Below are 12880 nucleotides of genomic sequence, written 5' to 3'. Positions count from 1 at the left end.
TTTTATACCCGATAGCGTAATGAGAAAGAAAAAAACAAGACTGAAAAATGTCCATTCAGGTAATCCTATTGTGGTGATGCGAGAGATTCTGCTTTAAAAAGCCGTTTAGCCATTTAATGCTAACCAAACCATCCGCTGCACGTCCCTCCTGCAGGGGGCGCTGTCACGCTCGCACAGCAGCTAATGACATCGGCTCGTCCAACCGCAGGGGCGCCTCACTTTACCCATTTTTGTACAAAAAGCCCCAGTTGATGTCACACCGTTCTGTATAACCTCACATGCTAACAATGTTTTTGTTTCCTTGATTATTTTTTTTTTCTACAGCTTCTTACCGCGATATAAAACAAATGTTGGTTGTCTCGTGTTCGCCTGCCTCCACCACGCCAGACGGATGGTGTGAATTCATCACCTACAGTGGTGCCTTTTTTTTTTTTTTTTTTAGGATTACTGTCTTTTTGATAATAAAAAAAAAATAATTAAATAGGACATGGAAAGCTTGATTTTTTTAATTTTTTTTTGTTAACTGCTGTTGGTGAAACATTTTTAAACGTCTTGAATGATGAGGTCTCTCATACTTTGTTTTGTAGAGCTACAGGACACTTTATTGTGGTGTAAATACGCTCCCTTCCTGTTCTCAATCATAAGTAAGCCTTTCCGATCGAATGAATGACTTTTTTTTTTTTTTCTTTCTTGGAAATTTACAATGTCCTTTTTAGTGGTATTTTGCAATGTCACAGTGGCTCGTTTCAGTGGATCATTCAGTGTATTAACCGGTATCCTTTTGCAATTAAAACAGTTGTATTTCACCCCTCTGGTCTGTTTTTGTTTTTTTGCTCTGGTTCATACACATTTTGGGGTCTAATTTTTCAATTCACTATTCCATTCAGAATTTAACAATGCATGCAATAGTCTGTTTGTGCGCACATGTACAGTATGTGCTCCATCAATGCTGCAGGCTTAGAATCTGTCAATATATAAATAGATAAAAGATTGAGTTAAAAATACTATTGGGTTCATGTGGAGCTCGTCCATAACCCTCTTAATCACCATGGGAACAGGAACGGCGTCACATTTACAATAGTGGCAAAACGGACATAGTCAATTAGAATACTAATACTGGACAGTATGTCATGGGTGAACTATGGGTGCTCTTTTGTCCATTAGCAACCAAATTAATCTGTAGAATCAGGATACATTTTTTTTTTTGTATTGACAATCATATTGACCGTAGAAATATCAACTGCTCCGGTAAATACGAAATAAATATAAAATATCAGTTCAAAGTAGTTTTACAGCCTCCCGATAATTCATGAAACTATCAAAGATGTGAATATGTCATTAGTGTTCATCTATATCCACATATTTTAAATGCAACGCTGAAGCCCAGATTAGATAAATATGCAACACCTTAATTTAGAGTTCCTCTTTATGAATCATGACTGCCCCTTTATTATTGTGTCATTCTGTCTCTTCTTACTTCTGCAGTATGACACACTGTGGCGTCCTCTGCTGCAGGGCTCCAGTAAGGACACACATTACCTTTAATGGATGTCCTGCCCCCTACTGGCTACTATGTGTGCATGTTGTCTCTTCTAAGTCGGGCCAGTCATTCTAGGTCATGCGCTTTTTAAGAGCCTAAAGCCGCTACACCTGCACAGGTGTTATCAGTTATTGGGTCCTTTCAGAATCTGGATGAGTGCGGCCAAAGCTTTGATTAAGTCACAAATCTTTGTCTATCAATAATTGTCTAACAAATGAAAGAAAGCTAGCTAACAGTTCACTTGGAGGTGAGCGCTGATCAGATCACCTGAAAACACCTGTCTGGTTGGTCAGAGGCTTTAAACTCTTAAAACCATCAGCAAACATTTTTCTATTACGGTTTTCCATGAGGCAGAAGCTGACTCAGCCGCTGTTGTGTGGGTTGTTATCAGCTCATTTGGTTCCTTTGTTAGATTGTTTTCAAACATAGAAAACGGGGATTTCGATCAATCTGCAAGGCCATTAGATTAATTACAAAGAAATAGATCAATTGTAGTGTTGCTGCTGAAGTACAAGTGGAAGCCACTGCTTCTCTAAAAGCAAAATGAAAAGTCTAAATTCATGCAAGTCGACCCAGCTTGTCCTCGGGGTGGCGCTAGAGGACAGCACATGAGGCTAAAATCTCTAAAGGTTTTATTTCAGTTTGTATATATGTATTACATTATAAGCATATTTTGTCATAAAAATAAAAAAAAACTGCCCGTTTGTTATGTGCAAGACGAAGAAGGATTTCATATTATATATGTATATATATATTGTATATATTTACTTTGTTGATGAGGTACTTTTTGTCCTGCCTTGCTTGGATAGGATCCAAACGCAGGCCGGATTTATTCTATGTGCGAAACAATAACAAACAAAACGCCAGTAGTCCCCAACTTCCTGGTTCCTGGGTCGGGTCCTTCCCCAAGAAGGAACCTGTGATGCTGGCGGGGCCAACAATGGTCGTGCAAGGAATGATCTGCTGGAGTTAAACGATCCGCCAGGCACTGGACGTCCGGGCTGCTCCTAAATCCCCTTCTGATCCTCCTGAAAAACACTTGGCGGAGCGAACCCACTGAGCGACATCGTCACGCTCCGACTCCACTGACACAGTTTAAAGTTGCCAGGTTTGAATCATCATCATTATTTTCAACTGCTTTACTTAGTTTTTTTTTTTAATGTGATTATGGCATCGTTTTAATGAAATTGCCAATAACATGCTCTCTGCATGTCCTAAGCAAGAGAGCTCAACATCATCTGTGGTGGGTCAATCTGACAATACAAGTGTTACTGGTAATAATGGCTTTATAAATGACATAAAAAAAGACCCCCTCAAGAATCTAAAATACAAATATTTAGAATAATGGAAACAATGTGCATCATTTGCCTGAAAAATAGGGTTTGGGATTTATTTTGTAACGGGCATGAGAGAGACCTTTTATCTCACGCGTCCCTCAAACCAGTGTGTAAAGGCCTTACTGATGGTAATCTTCTTAAATGCCTTCATGCCCAACGCTTTGTGACTCTCACACTGTTATTTCCCTCCCTCGAACCAGCCCTTTCCCATGAACTTGTGATCATGTCTTTAAAAAACTTTCAAAATCACGCGACTTTCTGCAATTCCTTCTTCTTCCCGTCTGCTCGGGGTTTGCATGGATCGACCTCCCCACGTTACATTCTCCTTCAGATCTCAGTTTCCAAAGCTGCAATTACCTGGACGAGTTTGCCGCGTCCGAAGGTGTTAAACCGCTCAAAATCATACGGCCCGAAGCAAGATCTAAAAAACAAAGGAGAGCAAAAGATCTAACAAGAGAACAGCTGGAACAATCCGTGAGTTTTCCCCCATTGTTGCGAAAGAACAAACATGGAAAGAAGACGTGTTTTAGCTCGTTTCACCTGGTTGGAGTGCTTGAGCGGGGTGGGAGTGATGAGGTGTTCAGTTTCAGTCTCCCCTTCCCTCCCTCTCTTTGCAGGCGGCCTCACGCCTCCTGCTGCAGAGAGGGGCTCGTCGGACCGGTTCCCAGCCTGCGTGTTCCTGTGCGAATGAGCGTGTGTTTGGGGAAGCCCTGGGCAGCCAGAAGCTGGAACCAAAGAAACTGGTTTTTGCGCTTCATGAGACAGAAACGTTGGATTGATGAGCAGGACGAGAATCTGTTGGAGCTCATCGACGGCACCGCCACAGGTGAGTGTTGCCTGTTATGTTAAAAAAAGTGGTGTTTTATGCTTTAATCCGTCAGTTCTCGGTACATTTTTCAAATGTGAAATATTCAAACATGGCTTCAGATCATGTTGTCCCGTCAGGTCTTTATCTTCGCGCTGTAGCAGCACTGAAAGAGACTTAAAACAGTGTCACGGACGTCACGAGGGAGGAACACAATGGAATGTGAGCCGCCACCACCTTTACAGACGTTAAAAGGATCAAACTGTGTAAACTAATGTGGTCGATGTAAGAAAAGAAAACACTTTCCGGACCCTTTGCTACACTTACAATCCTCAAAACCGACTAAAAATAAGCTGCCTTCGGGCACTCACGACCTCGTCTACGCCAGCACCCACGACGCGTTTTTTTTGAAGGTGTCTCTCTCTCTTTCCTAATGTCACGTTGAACAATAGCACCGACAGGTAATAAAATCCAGCGAGGAATGCAGCAAACAGCGCGGGTGCGGCTCCAACAATGTGTCGAGTCATGCTTGCTTAGGTCACCTGTGCGTGGGAGGGTGATACGGGCAGGTGAAGCATTTGGACACTTCTCTATTGTGACTGGATTCGTGTTGTTTCTGCTTCGTTTCCATTTCTTTTCTCTTCTCCATTTCATCTGCTGTTTCAGTTTCCGTTATTACATTCGTTTTTTCTTGTTCTTTCTTTCTTTCGCTCTCTCTTTCTTATCTTATCTTGTTTTCGGGTCTTTCCCGTAAAAACCAAACTTCTTGTCGCTTGTCAATGTATGATTTAGAGTGCTATTTTTGGCGAACACAAGACATCCAAATTTCTTTCCCAAAAAGATGTTATAGTCCAATCGCAGCCCCGAGGGGTCGGCGTGGCGGGACAAAAAAAGATCAAGAGCTAAAATATCACAATTCCCCAGAGAACACAACTGTGTTGTGTGTCATTAGTAGCCTTTAGCTTGAGGCCGAATCCAGCCGTAAACACATTCCGTCTAGTTTTTTTATAACACGCCACAGTTTGGGTTGAAGCGGGTCAACGGACGGCCAGTCTCGGATGCCGTCGTGGCCTTTAGTTGTTGTGTGAAGGGACGTCCTCCTGCGTTCTCTTCAGCCATGATGAGAAAATGAAATGAAAAGGCCTTTGTGAATTCCCGCTGTCCATCAGACGATTGCAGCACGCCGAGCTGTTACAAGGAAATGTTTGTTATAAATATTGCTTTCCACCTGTGTGCTGTGAATTTACCATTTCATTCAACACGCATAACTTTGATTCTAAAATACTGTGAATAACATTTTATACTTGTTTGCTCATCTATCTCGTCTTTCTTGGCGATGCCTCTAATTGGGTGCACTTGAGCTGGTTTTTAAACCCCCCCCCAAAAAAGGGAAACCATTCCTAAAGCTGACCCCGACACGAAGTCTGACGGCGTCCGGTGTCTGTCGTCACTCTGCAGCTGTGAGGCTTCAGCGTCTGGACCATGTTCTCCTCCGCTGTCCCCTACAAAAACCAGCACTACTCTGAGCTGAAGAAAGTTTGCATCAATGACAAGACGCTATTCAAGGACCCGGAGTTCCCGGCCACCAATGCGTCGCTGTTCTTCCGGAACCCACCTCCCGGGGTTGTGGAGTGGAAACGACCAGGGGTGAGTGGCCCAGGCGGCACTGGTACGTCGTGGGCAGATGGATTATGGCTAGAGATGTGTGTGTTTTTTTTTTTCTGCACCAGGCGGAAATGTACATGCAGAGTGTAGAATGCCGAAAGAAAACGTGTAACATCCGTCCCCGTTGACTTTTCCGCCCGCCAGGAGATAAGCAGCGAGCCTCATTTGTTTGTGAAGGGCATCAGCTCCCATGACCTGAACCAGGGATCTGTGGGGAACTGCTGGTTTGTGGCGGCGTGCTCCTGTCTGGCTTTGAAGCCAAACCTCTGGAAAAAGGTGCATTTATTGGGTTGAGAATGTGTGTAACTGACATTTTAATAAGGCTTATGTAGTGTAGCTTGAACCCTCTTGCTCTACCTCTGGAAGGGTCTTATGATCCATGTGTGCGACGTATGTTTCAGCTTTAATCTTTAAGAAAGGATGCTGTCAATCCAAAGCTTTTAAATACGAAACTGCAATCAGGTGTTGATTGGATGAACATTATTTACAATATCTCTATTCTGAACTGGAATTGAGAGTACACCAAAGCAGTGATTCTCAACTGGTGGGTCGCGGACCCGTTTTTAATGGGTCCTGGGCCTTTGCATGGGAAAATAAAAATCCTCAAAAAAATTCATCCTGTGATTTTATTTTGAAGGGACTTTTTTTAATGCAGCGGAGTGTGGTTATTTTTGCCGGCTGGTCATTCCATGTTTTCAGCAGCGTGTGCCAGGTTGGGTCAAACCATTCTGATATGGGGGAGACATTGGGTTTTTAGGATAATTAAACATCCTGAATATAAAAAAAAAAAATTCAGCTTAGGAACTTGATTTTGAATAAATTTGAGAAGTTGAGAATGTTCCTTGATTTGGGTCGCGGCTTGTCATTAAGGGGTGATGGTGGGTCCCGGAGCCAGACCACTTGAGAACCACTGCACTAAAGTGTATTTACCTTAAAAATTATATTACCTCCCTTGTGTAATACTACACCACCATTCAATTATTTGTATTCATTTTATCATGTCTGTTACATCACATTTGGGACCATGTGACACTAAGCTGTGACTCATTAGTCACACTGGTATTTGTTGCTTTGTGTTTTTCCAGGTAATTCCTGACCACACAACGCAGGAGTGGGACCACAAGCAGCCGGCGACCTACGGCGGAATCTTCCACTTTCAGTTCTGGGTGTTCGGAGAGTGGGTGGATGTGGTGGTGGATGACCGGCTGCCCACAATCAACGGCGAACTCATCTACTGTCACTCAAAGCAAAACAACGAATTCTGGAGCGCTCTGCTGGAGAAGGCCTACGCCAAGTTAGTACACTTAAACCTGCAGGGGCCAGATGCATGACCAGTAGGCCAAGTCTCGGAGATCACTATAACCTCCGGACATGGTATTAACACTTCCATATACTGTATGTGTTGCATGAAGTGTCTTCCTCAAGGACACTTTGAAACATGAACAGTCGGCAGGGGTCCACAACAGTAGAAACGTAACGACCAACCACGTAATTAAAGGGCGAGACGCTATTATGTTACCCGAAGAGCCACAGCTGCAACAAATAGTTGCCGCTAAGTAACTCCAACGGACCTGAACAAATTGTTGCCATAGCAACAAAGCTCTCCCATCAGTCTTGGCAAAGGGGAGGGGCGGCTTTCTGTCCGACCTCAAGTCCGTGTTAATATAACCCTAACCCCGAACCCTAACCCTAATGCAACCGGTTTTTAATCAATTTGTCTCTTTTTAACCACCAATCTAAGAGCATTCTGAGGCATTAGTCATGCAACTGAACCCAACTTGCATATCTACATATATATATATATATATATATATATATTTGGTGTTAAACTGCTGGTAGTTTTGTGTTTCTCTAACTTGTCGCTGGACTTTGACACCTTTCGCGTCCAGGCTTACCGGCTGCTATGAGGCCTTGGAGGGGGGAAACACCGGAGACGCTGTGGTGGATTTCACTGGAGCTGTGGCTGAAGCCATCAACCTGGAGGCCGAGGCTTACTACAAGGACCCCAAAAAGCAGGACAAGCTGTTTGAGGATCTGCTGAAGGTCTACGAACGTGAAGGAATCATCAGCTGCTCAATTAAGGTGTGTGTTCGTCCTAAATGTTTGCTTTTTTTTTTCCTCTATACTTCAGCGATACTGACCAGTTGCCTGTTATAATTTCATCAGGCGCAGCCTCACGAGCTCGAGCTCAGGATGTCTAACGGCCTGGTGAAAGGCCACGCGTACTCGGTGACCGCAGTGAAGAAGGTGCGCATGGGTCACGGGCTCATGGCCTACTTCAAGAATGAAACCATCCCTCTGATCCGCATGAGAAACCCCTGGGGCAAGACTGAGTGGAAAGGAGCCTGGAGTGACAGGTGAGAAGTGCTTTAAACTCCCGGCTTCTTCTCCACTGTTGTAGATGGAACCAGAGGAAGAGCAGGAAGTGGGAGCCGTGCAAACCACACACTCCCACTCGCGAGCTAACGAGGGTCATGAAGAAAGATTTAGAGGGTGCTCGTCATATTTTGTTGTGAGGACGTTGCATAAGGAGTGGACAGCAAACAATCCGATAATAGAACATTCCTCTCCATCATATTTGACCTTTGTAACCAAACTTGAGGATCAAAACTCCGGCGCGAAAAGCCAATTGACCCCAAAAGGTGGATGCAACATATTCCTCTCGAGTGCATTCCTCATCTTTGTTTGCTTTGCTTGCTGTTTGTCAGCTCTGAGGAATGGTCCAAGGTTGGGGATATGGAGCGGGGCAAACTCGGCATCACTGTGGAGGATGATGGCGAGTTCTGGTGAGCATTTTTTCTTTCTTTTTTCAAAGTTCCTCTTAATCGCAGTGCACCCGTTGAGTTTTCCAATAATACATTTTCGGTTTCACCTGGACAGGATGGAGTTCACAGACTGGTGCAAGTTCTTTACAGATGCCGATATCTGCCGTCTCATCAACACCTCTCTGATCAGTGTCTATAAGACATGGAACGAGGTGGCGCACTTTGGGAGCTGGACCAAGAACGCAGAGCCGCTGTTAAACCGCTGCGGCGGCTGCGGTAACCACAAGCCGACCTTCCTGCAGAACCCACAGGTACTGAGGGCTCTGAAGGGATCCCTCACGTAGCATGCGTTCATTCGTTTTTCAGCATTTCTTTTCTTTTACAGTACCTGTTCGATGTTACAAAGGAGGCCGACGAGGTTCTAATTTCTTTGCAACAGAAGGACATGAAAAGCCAAAGAAGATTTGGTCAAGGAGAAAATCTGAGCATTGGCTTTGGTGTCTTCAAGGTAAGACTCCCACCATACTGATGTCTGCTGCTGGTCTATAGTGATTTGGTTCCTTATGAGTTCAAAACAGGGGGAATTGTGGTACGCAGACAAAGTCAAAGGTCAGTTTATTCGAGAGGGAAAACAAGGTCATTTTGTTTCAGTCTGGCTTTCGTTTTGGTGAAAGAATTTGGCAGCAGTTGAGTTTTCTACTCATTTGTTGAGCAAACAGTGAACGGTTATGGGATTTTAATGACTTTATCGGAGCAAAAACGGCCCATGTCGACACGGGTCTAAATCGCACATGATTTAGCACAACAAATTCACATTCTTCAGCTGATTATTTACGTATAAGAAACAGAGTTGAACCAAAGGAGGATAGTGACAGTTCACTCTACACTCCTTGTAGGGTGCAAAGAGTTCAGTTGCCTTTATTATAAAATGATGGAACTCATCAATGCGTTTCAGTAGAGGTCTGACCTGAGTTAAACTTTAAAGTCAGTACCGTCCTCTAAGGGAAACTTAGCCAAACTAGACTTTCTCCTACTTGCTGGGATCGGATTGTCACATTCATATGAGGCCATGTAACCGCATGCATACATCACCTTTCCCCTACTACTGCTTAGTAAACCTGGCTAAATTCAATCACACACACACACACACACACACACACACACACACTCTCTTATCACTCAAACGGAGGTGCTGCCAGGGGGGCAGTCCCTGACAGCAGTAAATGCTGGTGCCACAAGGAGCATGTGACTCAGAAAGCAAGCTTTAACCCTGGTCATCTATGGTCATCATACCATGACGTGTCTTCCTCCTTCATCTGACAGAGTCCAGACGCTGACAATCTTTGACAAGATTACCAGGGGGGGGGGGGGGGGGGTCAAAGAAAGACTCGCCCTCTGTCTTTTTTCTCTCATCAGATTGACAGTTATGAACCAGGAAAGACATTTTAGAAAATGTATTTGATGACATCATAGGGGATCTCAATAAAACCTGGAGGAGGACTGTGACTTTTATGTTAAATTATGGCCTGATATCAACTTCTCCAAAATAAAATATGCTGCTTTACGTTATGCCTGATTAACATACCATAATAGTGCAACAATCATATTACTCTGTCCAAAGAATTAACTATTTTTCTACCACCAGGAGGCAGAAGATTCTGTGTCTGCAGCAAACGTTTCTTCACTGGCCCTTTACACACAAATTCAATTTGACATCTGTCTGGATTAGATGGCCTTTGTTTGCCTTCTCCCAAAAAGTTACATATAATGAGCAAAACACAGTACCATTGAAAACCATACAAAATCTAGCCTGTAATATACAATTATACTAATTGAAAGGTAGAAGAACATGTATAAACAATCCAAAAGAGCAATCTTATTCAAATAAAGGAGGAATAAAAGTGCTGTACTATTAAAACTAGTCTTAAGTTCTAAGTTCCTGATGATCAGTTGGCTTGATTTCTCAATGTCAGAGTTCTGCAGACAAAAATCTTTCTAAAACCTGAATAAGATGCTTGAGGCCACAGCGCCCTGGTTTCTGTTGAATTAGTTCATCCAGGTCTCTCGTAAACCATGACAAGATCTTTGCATATGCAAACAAACACACACGCACGCACAAACACTGCATCAACCTGACATAACCCTGGAGCCTCGAGGGCACTGCATCTAAGACTCCTCCATTGGTTGAGTGAAGGCATTTATCACCAGACTTGAACTCGTCGTCCTCTTTCCAGGTGGAAGTGAACCGGAAGTATCGCATGCACGACATCCTGACCCAGCAGTGCGTGAACACGTCCGCCTACATCAACGCTCGGACGGTCTTCATGAGATGCGTGCTCCAGCAGGGCCGTTACCTCATCATCCCCACCACCTTCAAGCCGCTCACGCTGGGGGACTACATGCTCCGAGTATTCACCGACGTGGACTCGGGCTGCAGGTACGTCCACGCGGGGGGACGCGGGGGGACACGGGGGGACACGGCGTGGCATGTTGAACAGACGAAAGCATTGAACCAACTCAATGTGACTGTGTATGAGAGGAGAAACCACACGATCATGTTCACTCACAAATCATTCCCGACCCGATGCTTTTCTTGGCGAAAGATTTTGTTTGGTCAGATTTTTGTGAATTACTTTCTTATTGGCAGACTTTAGACGTTTAACCAATGCTGACTCTGTTGGATTCTGTATCTGGTCCTGGTATTTTAATTCCAGCTTTAGTTTGTTTGCTGCACTGAAGAGGTTTACGCTTGAATTAGAATGAAGTATATAAGTATATAAAGTATTCACTCTGTGTGGTGGACTGGAGAGAAACGTATTCTTTTCAGCCCCTTTTTAGGTTTTTGTACACGTCGAGGATTTGACAATAAAGCTGACTTTGAGTTCTTGTATTTTACTAAACACTTGGAATCCTCCAATACATCAAAGCCAAGTTTCCGCTATTGAAAACTCAAAAAGTGTCCAATTTGATGATTGCAAGATCTGCGTACCAACAAATATGTCCTCTTCATCTCCTGGTCCATAAATTCTCCTCCACTCTTGCAGGGAGCTAACCGAGGATAAGCCCAAGGTGAAGTGCTGGAGTTCGTTCCTCGGGTACCCGCAGGCGGTGACTCACGTCTACGTCCACGGAGCAGAGGGGCTGCAGAACCAGGACAGCACAGGAGGTCAGAGGAACCTTTGCAACAGGCCAGACTATCACCCCAAAACCTGCCGATGGGTGGGATCGGCTTGTATCCCGCCAACGTGGTTTGCTAAGGTCTTTCGATTTATTTATTTTACGCAGGTGCGGACCCCTACGTCATGATATACTGCGAGGGGCGGTCGGTGCGATCCCCCGTCCAGAAGGACACCCTGACACCGGTGTTTGCGACCAGCGCCATTTTCTACAGGAAGAAGCCCAGAACGCCAATAACCGTGGAGGTGAGAGCGCGCCCCTCTCCCCCCGATGACTGTAACTGATCTCTGTGGCTGCTGCTGGAAAGGCATTGTGGGTCACTCTCTTGTGGAGACCAGGTATCTCCAAAATGTCACCTTTCAAACTCAGAGAAGCAGCTTTGTTTAACACAAGGCATTATTCGATATGTTTTGAACAGATGAGATAGTTTTGAGAGCAAAGGGTCTTTCTAAGCCTATTGAGAAGCGTAATTACGGATGACATTCCGAGATACTGTATATTAGGACCAAGTGCCCCTAATATAATGATCAAACCCTGGTTTAACGGTTTTCATACTGGTAGAATAAGAAGCATAGTGCTGCAAAGCAAACAGAAAACTCTTGGATTGTATTTGCTGAAGAATATTAGTTAAAATGTTTCTTTCACAAAGAACTATACAAATATAATAAAGAGTTTTCTTTTAATTCATTTTTAAAAATGTATTTTTCGTTCAAAAATGTATTCAGTGCTCACAATAATTAATAATGATGAGAGAATGAGCCGGCTACAAAGAAGAAAAGCTGATGTTGGACAACTGAGAGATAATGGTAGCTTATAATTAGATGTAATTGAGAGCACATGACATCATCATTGCCTCATGGCATCATCGCTCATCGTAACCAAATCAGAGCCCTGCAGACGAGCTATTTTTGTCATTTTCGGATGTGACGGTAAATCGAACACATTTAAACGCGTGTCTGGTCGTCGCCAGGTGTGGAACAGCAACGGGGTGAAGGACCAGTTCATGGGCCAGGTGGTGTTGTCCGGGTCGGTGAAGGACAACAGCGGCCCCCAGACGCTCCAGCTGAGGCAGCGAGGGCGGCAGATGGCGGACGAGATGCCGGGTAACATCGGCGTGAGGATCGTCACTTCCACTCAGCTGACCGCCATGTGATGTCATCGAGGCCTTTGCCGTGTTCAGTGCTCAGCTTGGTGATGAGCTGCTTGTGAAACTTACCTGGGCCATGTGGCATCATCGAACTCCCTTTAAACTGTCTGTGGGGCTTGTGGCTGATTTTACACTAGAATTTGCAGATTTATGAAATTCTTTCCAAAGTCCACAGAGCAGCAGTTTGGGACAGATTGAATGTGAATTCCTGTCATTTTTTTTATCCAAATGTTTAATCTTTCTAAAATTCATTTTACTCATTGAATCATTATGTAACTTAAAGTATTTTTATGTTGATGTTTTTTTTAAGTTGCATGTAAGGATATCGTTCCTTTTTTATGTTACTTATTATAGATACTGTGAGGGAAATGGCATTCATTTGCTTTATCAAAAAACTAAAAGAAATAAATGTATCATATTTTTCTGTAATGCACCTTCTTTTAT

At 43.9% G+C, this 12880-nt stretch overlaps 1 protein-coding gene across 1 annotated transcript; it reads left to right on the top strand.

The window, feature by feature from the left end:
* The first annotated feature begins 3162 nt into the window (after positions 1 to 3162).
* Positions 3163 to 12847, top strand: LOC119214968 (calpain-5-like). Its single transcript, XM_037466672.2, has 13 exons — positions 3163 to 3703; positions 5141 to 5329; positions 5492 to 5623; positions 6433 to 6641; positions 7237 to 7429; positions 7514 to 7704; positions 8056 to 8133; positions 8228 to 8423; positions 8498 to 8620; positions 10347 to 10549; positions 11157 to 11278; positions 11398 to 11534; positions 12260 to 12847. Exons 2-13 carry the CDS (start codon positions 5165 to 5167, stop codon positions 12440 to 12442), a joined length of 1932 nt encoding a protein of 643 aa, XP_037322569.2. The 5' UTR covers positions 3163 to 3703; positions 5141 to 5164; the 3' UTR covers positions 12443 to 12847.
* The last annotated feature ends 33 nt before the right edge of the window (positions 12848 to 12880 follow it).

This window comes from Pungitius pungitius, chromosome 16 (genome assembly GCF_949316345.1).
Source record: "Pungitius pungitius chromosome 16, fPunPun2.1, whole genome shotgun sequence".
NCBI lineage: Eukaryota > Metazoa > Chordata > Actinopteri > Perciformes > Gasterosteidae > Pungitius > Pungitius pungitius.
The sequence above is the reverse complement of the archived record's forward strand: the minus strand, read 5'-3'. Positions and strand labels throughout refer to the sequence as shown.